The sequence below is a fragment of the Podarcis raffonei genome, chromosome 1 (genome assembly GCF_027172205.1).
Source record: "Podarcis raffonei isolate rPodRaf1 chromosome 1, rPodRaf1.pri, whole genome shotgun sequence".
Taxonomy (NCBI): Eukaryota; Metazoa; Chordata; class Lepidosauria; order Squamata; family Lacertidae; genus Podarcis; species Podarcis raffonei.
In genome coordinates, this window is record NC_070602.1 from 137,720,272 (window position 1) to 137,735,803 (window position 15,532).

The window sequence follows — 15,532 nt, forward strand, 5'->3', positions numbered from 1 at the left end:
GATCATCAGAAAATCTTATTTTATGATAATTTCTTGAGATGATGAGCTCCAAAAGGAGCAGGCAATTCCTGCAAGAGTAACTGATTAGTAATCTGTAGAAGCCCACAAGAAAGAAGGAGAAAGTTATCCCCTACCCTTTTATGAAAGACTTCAACCATATCCATATAAAGTTTATTTCTGAAAGAACAAAGATAATTCAACTATGCATACTACTTTACTAGATACTGTGCTGCAGTGCTTTTTGTTGAAAAAATGAGGCTTGATACTCATAAAAGTGCTTTGGGTTCCAGCACAAAATGGCTGCCATGGGCAGCAAAAATAAGAGGCGCCAGTACTCTGCAGGTTTAGGCCCGGGAAGAAAAGTGTTTCCAAAGTGTTTTGCCTAAAGCAAAATTCTGTGGCAAAAGTGGAATTTCCTGCCAATATGAACTGTCTAAGCGAAATTTCTGAGTGATGCTGATATGTACCTGTCTAAATTGTCACTGAAGTTAAGGGAATTTGGGGGGGGATTTGGGAGGTTTCTGCTAGGGAGAAACATCTAAGGAATTGTAGGGAAAACAAAATGAATTTGGTAAAAGTGGCAGAATTTCTTGCAGTATATGCACACACTCAAAAAACCACTGCTGAAGCCAGGCACTGGTAGGAATATGAAGATGCAAAGAAGGAGAGATGATACTTGTAATGGTAAAAAAATATATATTATTATTCAAGGGAGAGTACTGACATGTATGGATCAGAAAGTTCTAAATGATTGCATTAAAAAGGAATTTAATAGAATGTCAACCTGGAATTTTCTATTTTGCCCTCAGTTTTTGAATTTTTGGCAAAATTTTACTAGGTCTTCTGTAAGTTTTTTTCTTTTGAAGATGTGTGCTGTGATACTTGAGGTCTATTCTAATTGGAATACCAGGGAAAGGACATATCAAGTTGAACAAATAAATGAAAATAAAATGTAATATTATATGCACAAAAGCCCACAAGTACAATCGTTTATGAGTCTCTCGTGTCGTGGTCTGTGTTTCTTACAGAACCAGTTTATCTACAGAGATGGCAGCTTGGCTACCGAACAAGTAATTCCTTTGCCATACCGAGCTGCCATGCCAAGCATAGCACCAGAACTTCCCATCATGCAAAGTGCTGCAGAGATCTGCGATGATACTTGCTGCAATGGCACCTTGCGGAAGCAAGTGGCCAGCCTTTCACAGGAGGACAGCATCACTCAGAGGTACAGCGCTGACCCAACCGTTTTTATACCTGAACGGGGGCCAAGAAACGAGCTGGATGAAGATGGATACATGACTCCAATGCCAGAAAACCCCAAAACAGGTATGTAGATGCATACATGTGATAGCAATCATAAGGTTTTGGGTTTGGAATAGGACCTAAGCTGCATCTGAAGGTTTTGAAGGCTAATTTCTAGTAGCAGCTTGGCTTCCAGAGGTGATTGATTATCAATGTTTAAACCCCACTCTTTCTCTAAAGAGCTCCACCTCGATATAAGTTATAGGACAAAGACAATACTAATAAAGGGATTTGTGCTGCACAAAGAGAAGGGGATATTTACCCAATAACATTGTGAGCTTAGCAAAAGATAAGGAGAGGTTAAATTTAGATAAATTTAGAGTGTAAGAAATAAAGGGAGGTTACCCTGTGCAGATTTACAAGGCTATAAAATATAGAGAGAAAAGTGACATACTCCTGATAATTCATTGTTTTTCTCCAAAGAATAGAGTCCACTTCTGGTAAAATCACTGCGGGGCTTAACTTCAGACTTCAGTGACTTAGATCATATTTCAATGAGAAATTAGGTTATCTTTATCTGAAGGATCCAGTCTCACCCACGACTGGCCAAAAATCATGCAGTGAGCTTCATGTCTATGTAGGGATTTGAATGCAAGTCTCTCTGGTCAAACCTCAATATCTGGAATTGTAAATAATCAAAACTGGAACGATTAACTTGCTTAATCCATTAAGTGTGAGATTCACCTGTGCCTACTTGACACCTGCTATAGTCTATTTGCTCTGTCTAGAACTACTCTGCCATCATACCTCTTACATTCTGAAAACATTGAAAAAACTACTAAAGAGCAATCTTAAACATTATTGACACTTATAGACAGGGACAGATGTGAAAGAAGGGAGAAAACCTGGTGCAGAAAAGAGATCTTGTTTTTGAGCATAACTGGATGAGCATGTTGAGATGTTCTCACTGCAGATGTCCTTCCTTCCTCTTGTCCTCACCCCTGTAGTTAACCTTCTAGCCATGCTACTTACAGCCCACTGAGTTTCCACAGTTCTCTTGCACTCCTCGTCACACTTTTGTTTCTGCAGACCACAGGCTTTTGGCTTGTCTAAGATGTACTGTGTGAAAAAGACCTGAAGGTCAGTGTGCACGTATGTCCTGAGCCAAAATGCTGCAGTAACATCTCTAACCCAGGAGAGATAGCTTGATTCAGATAGTTTTCAGTCACCCCTCTCTCTCTAAAATGAAGTATTTCATTTTAGAGTTGTGGAAGAATGACTTTCCTCCCTCGCTAAGCATCTGCATGCCTCCTGCATTTTAATCTGGGATTTCCTGCACTGTTTAAATCAACATATTCATATTTGAGAGTGGAGTTAGCTAGGTTTGTTCCTTGAGGCTATTGTATTTTTCTATGGCCCGTGTAATATGTAACGGTGTTGTTTATTTTTTAATTGTGCTAGTGGCACTTTCATAATCTGCCAGATAACGTTATATGGCAGTGGTGGTTATTGTTTCCCTGAGGATAAGCAATGTAAACAGGAGACATTTTCAGCACTGCTGGAAAAGTTCAGATCAGCTGCGCGTACTTTGGGCTCAGCTCTGTGAGAAATGGAGGCGCCTCCTTGCAGGTTAATATCCCAGGACTGCCCACTTTACAGCTGCAGGGTTCTCTCCTCATGGAAAGGGACTGGCTGAGTGCATGCAAGCAGAAGCTTCTGATGTTAGAGGTAAAGGTGCATAAATTTTACTCCAAAGACATCCCCTTAGAGAATAAAGATCCGAGGATAGTGATTAAGTAAACAATAGCCTTTTCTTTCAGGTAGATAGATAGATATCATAAAATCACACAAAACTTTACTCCTGTCAGTTTGTTTTCACTGACCTGAAATAAGCTACAGTTTGTGTCAACCTAAGGTTATTTCAACCTAAGAGTAGTGACAGGGCAGTTTTATGTTGTATGACTAGCTGGTGCTAGATCCATACCCAAGAAGCTCTAATCCAGAAATGGGAAGTTGTAGCCCCCCCCCGATGTTACTGGACTATCTGCCACCATCCCTGGCCTTTGAGCATCTTGGATGGGGCTGATGGGAGTGGCAGCACAACCAAGATATGGATGCCCACAGATTCCCCCACCCAGACTCAACTCTCTCTCTAGCTAGGAATTAGAGACATTTCCATATTAATCCATTGCTTCATGAAGTCTGTTAAAGTCCAGCCCACTAAACCACTTGGAACAACTCACCAGCACAATGCTCATCTGTTTCTTCCTAATATCAACTGGTTTTCTTTTTTTGTAACCCATCATGGTACAGCTTGACAACATAGAAATATTAAAACAAATTTGTTTCAAATTAGGTTCCATTCAGATGTGGTTTGTTTCTTTGGCTCATATGGGTTTTATAATTTCTAGATCACCTGAATCCTGTGGAGGAGAACCCATTTGTCTCTCGGCGGAAAAATGGTGATCTTCAAGCGCTGGACAACCCAGAATATCACAACGGCCAAAATGGCCCACCCAAAGCAGAGGATGAGTATGTGAACGAGCCACTGTACCTCAACACCTTCACAGGCACCTTCGAGAATGCAGAGTACCTGAAGAAAAATGGGCTTCCATTGCCAGAGAAACCCAAGAAGGCATTTGACAACCCAGGCTACTGGAATCACAGCCTGCCCCCACGGAGTACCCTACAGCACCCGGACTACCTGCAGGAATACAGCACAAAATATTTTTACAAACAAAATGGAAGGATCCGGCCCATTGTGGCAGAGAACCCCGAATACCTCTCAGAGTTCTCCCTGAAGCCTGGCACAATGCTGCCCCCTCCACCCTACAGACACCGAAACACAGTGGTGTAATCCCCAAAGCGTGGAAGTCATGGGGGACCCATATACCAGCACTCTCCTTTCTCCTCCGTCTCTATCTCCCTTCTCTTCTGTCCCTTCCTCTTGCCCTCTCTTCTCCTTTTCTTGCCAGTTCTTCCTGCAGGTGGTTGTCTGCAAATGGAAAGGTACAGTTAAGTCATTTGTTCCAGGAAGCCGGGAAGAAAGAAAAGTAAAGAGTGAATGAAGCAGCGGGGAGGGAGGGAGGGAGGGAGGGAGAAAGGCTGGCATTTCTCACTTTCTGTGCACCCGCAGGGCCAGGAGGTCAGACAAGCCAATGAATACTAGTAAAAGCCGGTGGCGGTGTTGCCTGCTGTCCAACTAGTTCTCCACGTAGCAATTCAGCTTTGATGCTGCAGGGAAAGTCACAAGTGCCAGCTTCTATCAGCAGGAAATGCTGAGAGCCACCGGAGCAATCCTGGAGGGGGCAGTGCGGTTTTGGGCAGGGGGAGGGAAAAGAGAGGGTAGGAAAGGACATTTTTAATATCATGAGTGATGACGTAATGAGATTGAGAATCCGACTTCTTTCTTTAACACTTTATATTCTACCACATAAACAAAATGGCTAACCCAGCTTGCCATTCCCATCTTGTTCACTGTGTCCGTCCATCCGTCCATCCATCAAAGGGATCACACTGAAGATCACATGACTCTCCGGCCAGTCCCCCGTTCTCCACCACTTCTGCTTTCTGTTTTCTAACTGCACAGACCTAACTTCTTCATGCTTCTGTGCATGACACTACAGGTTTTCTACAGGTCAATAGGAGAACAAATGTTTTGAAAGCAAAAATGATTTGAGGACACAAAGGCCAAAATTATAGGGAAAACAACAACATCTCATTTTTTGAGGGCAAGCCACCAACCAAGATTTATATGCACAGAGCCTCCTGTTGATGTTTTATACTTCTTGAATACAAAATGTAGCTATTTTCTCCTCAGTTTCCTCTGGTTTATCAGCTAAAGTTGGGAAGCAGTAGAGAATACTGAGGACTGGACAGAGGGAGAAAATCCATCGTTGTTGTTCTTTTAATTCATGGTTTTGGGGTTGTTTTTGTTTTAAGGGTGACCTGCTTCTAAAGGAGGCAGGGTCAGGAGGCAGACTTCAGTTCATAAAGAAGAAAACGCACATGGCAGATCACTGGAAAATTCATTTGCACTTAAGCTACGGTTTTAATTTTTGTCCTCACCCTGAACTGTATTCTGGAATCTGAATGAAGCAATATGGAAGTGACCAGCAAAATAAAATAATTTAAAATGTAAAATGAATTATTATTATAATGATATATAAATATAGATATATATAAAAGATGACTGTGGAAAATGCCAAAACAAAGTGAAGTCTTTGGAACTTTGTTCATCAGTGCAACGACTGCTCACAGGAAAACTGTTGAAGGAGTAACTAGCCTTGGTGCTGCCTCAGAAAGGAAAGCGGATTACAGGGCAGGGGGAATTGCGGGAAAAAGTGCTGGACTGACTTGGACTAGCAGACAAAGACTGTGGTGAGGCCTGCTTATTGCTTTCCTAGCACAAAGAAGAAACACGAAGCAAGGTTTTAGAAATTCCGGGTGTGCATGGCTATTACATTCTCAGTCAAAACTGTAAATAATTTCAAAGCATTCTCTCATCTACGAACCTTCATTCTCTGCTGGCTTTTACATGCTATTTTTAATTTTTTTAAAAAAGTTTTTTTTAGTTTGTTCCCTTCATGACTGGAATTTTTTTTTAGCTCAAGTTTATTTATACAGCTCTGAAGACATAATATCTAGTAGGGGCAAGGGGGGGGGAATCACCCTCATTCTTACAGTGCAATCCTATCTACTCAGAAGTAAACCCCACTGATTTCAATGGGGCTTAATCCCAGGAAAATGGATTGCAGGCTCACTATATGTTGAATGAAATTGCAGGAGGGGCAATAGTATTTTGTTGTATGCACTTTAGTAATGATTAAAACCAAGCGCGTCGAATAATGGCAGGGAGCTGTGTCAAAATACTTCACATATCCTATTAGACTGAAAACAAGTCAAGGGGTGCCTTCAGCATTTTAGAGAAACATGTTAGGGGATATTTCAAGAACTAGCTTTCAGGTTTATTCTGCTAAACGAACAAAGCTCATAGTTTCAGGAGTTGACTTGATATAGGTAGCCATTTGCTCATAAAGTATGTTTCTATGATGTTCCAGCCTCTCTCTGTCCCCAAGCAACAGAGTAGTACTTATTTATGGCTGGAATTTAAGGGGCAAAACACCTGTGTGGGGGAAAGGGAATGCTAAAAGTCTCAGCCTTTTAAAAATGGTTTAGCACTGCCCTACTAACCTTATATCTTAAACACCATCAGAATGACCCCAAAGGCTCTCAGTGACCAAGGCAGGACTCCTTGCATAGCAGTCACATCCAGGGTCCAGAACAGGTGATAGCTCTGCAGCTATCAGCACAAAGCCCCAGGCAAGTTGAGCAGAGAAGAGCCAGGCCACGGGGAGCTCTTGCCCCACTCAATCCTCTGGCCAAGGTAGATTTTGAAAGCACATCATCCTACAAGCCATTGTAGATCCCATGGTCACCCAAGAGTGGCCTCTTGGTACGGTCCGAGTAGCAAACTCAAATAGTGAGGTCATTTTGGGAAGCACTGGTGATCCACAAAGAAATGTTATAGACATTTGACATGTCTTGAGAAAACCCATGGAAGCTTGTGCTTTTGCTTCTTGATGTTTGTTTGCTTGGGTTTATTGTGTTTTCTGGCTCCTTGGTATATGATGATAGCCAGACATGGCATGAATGTATATTTAAAGATGAGTGATAACTGCCCTCTAGCCACTGTTCCCTGTCGCTGGGATCCAGCATGTTATTCTGGTCACCCTGGAAGCAGGAGTACCAACTCATCAACTCTCATATATTCTGTCAGCAACACTGGCTCCCACTGCCCTGGGGATCCCAGTAAACATGATGGTGTTTAGCCCGCCTTCCGGTGGCTGCACCCAGTCGACTCTTTTATGTCTGTGCACAGGAGGTGCTGCTAGGCAGGAACTCGGGGATTTCTGGTTCTCAAAAGTGCATTCCATATCAGGAGGCATATATTTCTCTGTCTTTCAGACTACAGGTTCTTGAACTTCCTGAACCAGTTCAATCTCTCTCTGCCCAGAATTGAACAAATTATGTACTAAGTTACTACGTGGTGTAATATGACCTGAGCCTCATTGAGCTAATAATGCATATTTCTAGGTTTGTTTTGCTTTAAAGATGGAGCCGAGTGAGACCTGACTTCACATTGGATTGGCCTTATTTCTGCATGTAAAGTATTAGTCTGCCCAGTTATTGGAAATTACATTTTTTGTGTGTGAGAGTAGACTTTTTCATTCCTTCCACTAAAGCAGTACAAAACTTGGGTTCTTCCAGAAAATGCTTAATTTTAAGTATCTGCATTTAATTGCCAGGTAGAAGAGCGCTTACTGTAGGCATGAAACTTATTTCCAATTACACAGTTTCTCTAAAAAATATTTAGTTACTCAAAATATGTGTCAAACTGCAGTGAGAAGGAAGGAGACGTTCATAATACAATGGTTAGTGTCAGAATCAATTGCACAATGGACAGAAATGTGTGCAGGCCTGGTGAAGTTTATTCTCTTGATGTGCTGGCCAAATTCCCATTTGTCACAGCAGAAAAGCAGTGTGTGCAGAACGCAAAGAATTGGTGTTCAAGTGCTGGCTGCTCACTGATTTCAGAAGTTTTAGTTTACCCACTGAGGGAGGTGGTAGAGAGTGGCTTTTAAGGGGGTTCTGAAAACCAGTTGTATTGCCCCAGGGGTGACTACAGGGAGAAAGTGTTATTTTCATATCCAACTTAGAGGCTTCTACCACCATTGGAAATAAGATGGCCTACTAAGTAGGGTGGTTCCTACATTCTTAGGGAGCCTGCTAGATGAAAGCAGAACATTCTTTGACACTACGGATGCTGCAAGTGTTAAGGAAACATTTTCTACCATCAGTGGAGATTTCACTGCTATAGCCATATATACCATAGGATTACTGAGGCAAAGTTAGGGTGGTTTTCCTGGGTCTTCAAATATAGAAGTCTCCAGACAGAGCTGTCTGACCATTTCACAATGAAGAGCATACAGGGGAGCTCTTCTCCTGGTAACTGCCGGTTTTGGCTCCTTTGCAAATGTTGGATCCTATGCAGAGCTGTGTGCTGTTAGTTAGCAATACTTCAGTTCCCCAGATTACCCGTTTCAAAATTGGTGGTTCAGGAATCCTCAGCAGGTTAGTGTGTTTGTTTATATTTGACAGAGCATAAGTTATTGAGAGCCTAAGGTCCAATAGGACTGAGCTGCCTCAATGAACATAAATGGAAAGCTCGCTGCAAATTCAAGGGATAGCATGCAATCCTGCTCTCTCCACATGTAAAAAGCCTTTACAAGCCAAATGGTAATATATATTTGCTTCCTATAAAGAGTAAAACCTGTGCAGTTGAAGACCTCCCTGTGCACTTGAACAGAATGGGGGAGGCAGGGGAGAGAAATTCATCAAAGCATCTTGGCATCCTATTGCTAACTAAAGATGGAAACCTGTTTATGTGCAAGGCTTTTGGCAATTCAAGATAAGTACTGCATAAAGAAAACAATCCTGCAGAGTAAAAGAAAATGTAAATAGTTCCTCCCCCCATAGCTGTACCTTCTCTCAAAATATGAATTGATGGAGCATATTAACTTTTAATTCTGGGAAATGCATGTATAAGGAAGTCAGTTTGATTGATTGTGTGAGATGAAATCCAGGCTGTGACCTCATTTGAATCTCTTATTCCAGTGGTGCCGGGATGCATGTCCATTTCTATCTATTTAAAGCAGAGGTGGCTTTCCAGGTGTTGCTGGACTGCAACTCCCATCATCTCTGACCACTGGCCACACAGGATGAGGGTGATGGGAGCTGAAGTCCCACAACATCTGGGTGGCTTCCCTCCTATCCCACTTTAAAGTTTTGGGAACTAGCAGGGTTGGGCCTATCCAGGTGGTGACATGAAAAAAGGGGGTGCAATTATTCACCTAATGCCAGTTTGTTCAACAGTAAAACTCTACAGGCTTTTGGGAATGACAGAAAGGAAAACTCCTTCCTCCATGCCATGTTCTCAGTCCAGACTATGAATGGAAGGATTTGTGAATTTCATATATATTTCAGGTAACCCAAATAATCTTCTCAGTTGTCCATGTTTCCAGCCTTAAATTGTTCTCCACATTTTGCAGCAGTCTGTGATTTTAAATTTTTTAAAAATCCTTATGAAAATTCATTATTATTTCAGAGCATTTCCCTTTTTTATCCATGGTTTATTGGGCTTTTCACATTATTACAATAAAATGGTATAATGCTTTAGTTCCTCCTCTCCCCCCCCCCCCGCTTTGCTCCCTCTCTTTGAGCTCATGGCCTCTTCATCTTCTTTGTATAGCTACAGTATTATCATCTCTGGCACTCAGCTACAGTGTGTCTAGGTTTCCGCACTCTGATGAATGTGTGTCAATGTTCTGCTGTAGTCCTAGATTAACATTCATTAACTTGGGGAAATTCCCATCGCTGCAGTGTGCCTCCCATTACGTCTAAATGCAGATATTATTCAGCAAACAGTTCCAAAAATGCACTCAAAATCTCTTGGAAGCTTGAACTTTGTAGAGCAAAATTTTCTCATGGAATGCTGGTTGCAGAAGGTCCTGTATCCAGGTTGCTGTGCTTGGTGTACTCCAGATAGTTCCAATGTTTGTTTTGATGACAACATGGCTCAGTGGAGCCATCCTTCTTGTGCTTTTGATAATCCCCACCTGGCAGGTATGCAGCCAACTGCAGTGGTAGATTGCCTGTTAAGAGGGATTTGTACAGAACCAGATTAATTCTAGCCCCTGCACTTCCTTCCAGAAAATTGGATTACTGGGCAGTTCCATAGTAGATGAGCTATGTCTTTTATATGCAGTTTTGACTAATGTACATATTTTTGAAAGCATTTTTTCCCATAATACAATCATTTCTGCATGTCATTTTCCCTAAATATTTTCATTTTTATTTACACTTCCCCCTAAAATATGCATTTTTGTAAACAATGGTTGGTTGCAAACTGCATCACAAAGCTTGAATTCGGTGCAGTTTTGAAGGATAGCTGTGTTTGCTTTGCATATTGTTTCTAAAATACAAATTTGATCGATTTGGCTTTCAGTGCTTCCTGAATCAAGTCTTTCCCTCATCCCTAGTCCAGACTTTTCTTCTCATATGTACACCAAGGCTATATTTAAAAACTTTGAATGTATCAAATAGCTACCTGCTTATACGCCATTACCTAAGCAACCAGTCTGATTCCCCTTCCTGCAAAAGGAGGAGCAACCTAGTTTAACTAGCTGGAAGCATTTCTTTTTTCTGTTTTGGGTGGGGGGCATTTTTTGCTTGGTAGAGATAGCGTCCTTCCTCTAGCTTAGTAAACGCACGCTTGTCCTTACACCATCGCCAGAGGGTCAGGCAACTTCACTTCCGCCCAGCTTGCTTCTGCCGTGTCCAGCCTTTGGCAAAGCATTCTTAGGCAGCATTCTTTGGGAAACTGCATGAAATGATGGGCTCTGATATGTTCCAGAAGACCAAAATGAATTCTTAGTGCAGTTTAATCTTCATCTTGCCACCTTTTTTCCCCCAAAAAAATTCTTCTTTAATAACCAGCATGTCTCCCTTTAAATGCAAAAAAGCCTGTGAGTAGCGTGATTTCATTGGGATCATGCTGCTAAGAAAGACAACAGGGTAAATAAAGCTTCCAGCCTCATCTTCTCAGCGGTAGCAGCTCGGCTGTGAGAACTGTATCCTCAGGTCAGACGTCCTTCTGTTTGTGTTGAAGAGCCCTGTAGTTAGCACTGCTAACTGCTTTGCATCCTGTAGATTAAAGAAAATATACCCTGCCACAGTGGAAATCACACAGGTACCGATATTGCACAATTTGTGGAAAAGTTATAGAAGTTAGGCAATACCCTGCCATAGCCTTCCTGTAGTTAATATCACTGAGGAAACTTCCAGAAGTGACAAAGGAGGGAAATAATTGACATTTGCTTCAAGCAGGGACACAGCAAACCAGCCAAAACACACAGCAGTCACGACTTGAAGATAAAGGGGCCTGAACTCTGGGTACTGTGGGAAATGTTACCTCTCTTGAAAGGCACATGCGCCAAGGGAGCAAGCTTTTTTCCCTCTGAATTATTATACATTGCCTTATATTGCCCTTTACAGAGGTGTGATGTGACTTTCTTGTCAGCTGTTATTTGGGCTCAGAGCCCAAAGGAAACACTGCGAGTTACATTTTCAAAGTATTCACTAAAACCAGAAGCCAAAACTGAAGCTGAAAGTGCTGCATGCTTTCAGCAGCTGATTTGTTTTAAAAAAAAAAACACCTTTAGTGCTCCAACATTCTCAGTTAAAAACAACAGAAGTGAGGAACATTCTGCCCAGACAAGGAATGGGGAAAGGCAAAGTCGTCTTGTCTGAACATTTTTAGTTGTAGTTTTCCTTGTGCCTTAGCTACACAAGTATCTCTTTATTTGGTGTTGTTTAATTATATTTGCTCTGGTACATGGGGTCATGAAGAGTCGGACACGACTAAACAACAACAATTATATTTACATTTAAGACTGTTCTGTAGCCTTCTGCAGAACAGTCTTTAAATGTTCAGAAGACATGGAGGAGGGCAGAGTGGAAGAAACTTCTTTCTACTAGAGCTGTAGAGTTATTGTGCAAGCAGACAGGAAGGTAGATTTGGATTCCCAAGGTTTACTTGATGTGTGTAATGCTTTCAATCCCATTTTTGGAACTTCATAATTTTCTCCATATTGGAATGGGAAATTTAGTTCTATGGTTTCCATGTTCCTCTTTGCTTTCAAAACAATGGCCCTTATAATTCACTCATTTTCACTTAAACTCAGACTCCCCAGTGCTGCTAATGTTGAGTATTCAGCAAAGCAAAACTAATGCATGCAAGAAATCACTGTGTTTCTATAATAGGCATTAATTTAACAAGGCATCATAATACACTGAAAATGGTTGGTATCTGGCAAGCCTGTGTGTTTAGGATGTTGTACCTGTGCTAGCCCCATAGTATGTGAGGTACTTTTGAAGGTATCATAGAACAGGTAAATGGGATACAGTGGTACCTCGGGTTAAGTAGTTAATTCATTCCGGAGGTCCGTTCGTAACCTGAAACTGTTCTTAACCTGAAGCACCCTTTTAGCTAATGGGGCCTCCTGCTGCTGCCGCACCGCTGGAGCATGATTTCTGTTCTCATCCTGAAGCAAAGTTCTTAACCTGAGGTAATATTTCTGGGTTAGCGGAGTTTGTAACCTGAAGCATATGTAACCTGAAGCGTATGTAACCCGAGGTACCACTGTATATAATACTGCCCCAACTTTATCAGCTGTTGAACCATACAAAGTTCTCTAGTAAGCACAAGTACTCAGACCAAAAATAAAAGGAACTAGATTTAGTGTTCTCATAGATCTAGGCTAAATGGCCTATATTAACAAATATCATTCATATATATATATATAACCTGGCATGGTTTTCCCTCAGTGAATCCTGGGCATTACAGTTGGGTGAGAATGTTTTTAGCTGCTCCTAGGATCTTCACAGATCCTTCACGCATTGCCTAGCTCTGACCAAGGAAGTCAGAGTGACCGATTGTAAGGGTGGCTGTGTTAATTAAATTAAGTTACCATATTTTTCCGTGTATAAGACGCCCCCATGTATAAGATGCCCCCTATTTTGGGGGATTCCAAATTAAGAAAACACCCCTCAGCACTACCCATATATAAGACAAGCCCCAATTTTAAACCTTTTTTTTTTTTTTGGTAAAAAAACCCAAAAACCTAGTCTTATACATGGGAAAATACAGTAATTTGACCTTGCCTAGAGTTCAGGTTTAAGCCCTTTAGGAACATAGTTGTAGAAAAATAAAATGATGTTGGAGTAAGCATTTGGAGTTGTTTCTTTGGATGCTATTTCTTTACATGACTCAGTTGAAAGCTTTACAAGGAAAATGTTATGTCTACTGTTAAAAATTAACAGTAGATATTTAACATATCTACTGTTAAAAATTAGGGACAAATGTAAACCAAGGATGTTCCATGACCAGAAACACCAGCACTTCAGAATGTAAAAGGCCAATTTGTATCTTTTCCTTCCTTCAGTGTTTGCACTTAAAAACAAGCAAGGGATAGATTTCAATGTTTTTGTTCCCTTGTGAAGTAATTCCCTACAGCACAAACAGTGCCATTTCACTCCCACATTCACAGAGTGATTATACGGTTAGCTGTAATTATTATTGATCTTGTTGCGGTAGCATGTTGCAACTGGGTGCGATCGTTGTAATTGTTGTGTGCGCACATAGCCTGCCACTTCAGAAAATGTGCTTATGCACATCTTTGACTTTAATCACCTGGGGGCTTGATGCAAACCAGCTGAAATTTAGCAGGGAACAACCAATTAACTTCGATGGTACCTGTGTTAGACACTTGTGTCAGATCAATTTACACTGAGCACAGAGGTAAGTTCTTTCCTGAACCATAGCTTCATTAAGTTGTGAGTTTCCTTAGCCTCTGAAAGCATATAGCAAGGGATGTTCATACTTTGCATCAAAGTCTCCACCAAGAAAGATGGACTTCAGCACTCAATATGTATTGAGAAGATCAATAATATTTATGCAAGTTTTCTTTTTTGCATACAAATCATCAGTTGCATGCATTATGCTGAAGCAGCTACAAAGGGTGTTCTTGTTCTTCTTGTTGTTTTTGCTTTTGCACTAGTTGTGTTGGTAGAAGCTGTAGGATAGGCATTAGTAACTGAGGGTTGTTAAGGAGGTTTTTAGTAGAACATGAGTAGGGACCATGAAGTGTGAACAAGTAGCCATACAGCATTCAGGACTCATGCTTACTGGAAAAAACTTCCTTGTTGTGCAGACACAACTTGCTAATTTTCAAATTAATTTCCAGCATGATAAGCAGAAGCATGCTTTGCTTTTTAAAAAAACTGTAAGAGTCTTGCAAATCTGAGTCCTTTGTCAAACACCAGCTTTCATGGGCATGGATTTACAGCAAATGAATAACATTAGCCCTAGCAACTGACTGGAACATAAAGTCAATGAAAAGAGAGAAGGAAAATCAGGGTGATACAGCAAGCTTTTTGCTAACTTACAGGGGAGGCTAACCTTACAACAAAATTTGAATAGGTACTATCCAGGGTGACAGGATGCACTGAAAGGTGGGCCAGTTGAAATGCACCTTTCAGCTACTCACAAGGAAAAAGCACCTTCATTTGGATTATTTTAATAACCATTGTTTTAAAACAATTCCTTTCCACTGGCATGAAAGTCAGCTTGCATTATTATCCATAAGCACTCAGCGGACTAAACCATTTTGGGGGCGATAACCACAGTAACAAACTGTGAATGGTATTTTATAAGTGTAGATATGTAATCCGTTATTTTGAAGTGAGGTACTATGAAATATGTAGCATAAAACGGTACTGCTGTTAAATGGGTCGATAATTAAACTGAGCAGCTGTGCAAAGGTAAGCTAACTTTGAATGCAAGGAAACAAAATGATCCTCTGGAAGCAGGAAATGCATAATCCAGTTAAAAGAAGTGCTTGGGTGTACACAGTTTTTATTCCAGTTGAAATCACTGGCCATTTGGGTACAGACAGGGTATCTGTTCTACACATGGGAAGAAACTGGTTCAATCTGTTCAAGCAGCAACAATCTACATGTTCACATGCCACATTCTGCACCCATCTGAGTGAGCCACAACTCTCAATGAGACTAAACTTGCATATACCCAAGTACGATGCCCTAACGGAATTGTGGGTCAAGCCAGTACAATGTACATTATGTCTGTTCTTTAACTTTTTCTCTGCTGAAATATTTTCTGAGGGTTTTTGTTTTTTTTTAAAGAAACTCTCCATAGGGGTGAGTGTTTTCCAAAATGAACCTGCAGGTTGGTTTTTTTCACCCTCTTTTCTAGTTCTGGCTACCAGATCCACACACTCGCTCAGTTGGTTAGAGCGTGGTGCTGATGACACCAAGGTTGCAAGTTTGATCCCCATATGGGACAGCTGCTTATTCCTGTATTGCAGGAGGTTGGACTAGATGATCCTCAGGGTCCCTTCCAACTCTATGATTCTATGATTCTAAAGGAATGAGTCAGTTGTTTAGCTCTATAGTGACTAAGCCATGCTACCTGGTAAACTCACCTAGTTTGCAAAGTAACTTTAAGTTCTTCATAGCAGATAAAGAGAAAGGTAAAAGCAAATGTAGTGCATATAATTTTTATGCACATGCAATGTCCTGTATTTTGTTAGGTTGGAACTCCCTGTTAAGATTGCAGCCCATTTTTTAAAAAATTGTAACATGTTTAACA

At 41.1% G+C, this 15,532-nt stretch overlaps 1 protein-coding gene across 6 annotated transcripts in view; it reads left to right on the plus strand.

Annotated features, from left to right (window-relative positions):
* The window catches only part of ERBB4 (erb-b2 receptor tyrosine kinase 4), a 787,830-nt gene extending 777,060 nt beyond the window's left edge, over window positions 1-10,770 (plus strand). For all 6 annotated transcript variants that reach the window (XM_053364631.1, XM_053364650.1, XM_053364658.1 and 3 more), the window contains 2 exons: window positions 1,029-1,326; window positions 3,654-10,770. In XM_053364631.1, coding sequence (XP_053220606.1) covers window positions 1,029-1,326; window positions 3,654-4,099 — 744 coding nt within the window. In that variant the 3' untranslated portion in view covers window positions 4,100-10,770. The remainder of the gene's footprint in view (window positions 1-1,028; window positions 1,327-3,653) is intronic.
* The last annotated feature ends 4,762 nt before the right edge of the window (window positions 10,771-15,532 follow it).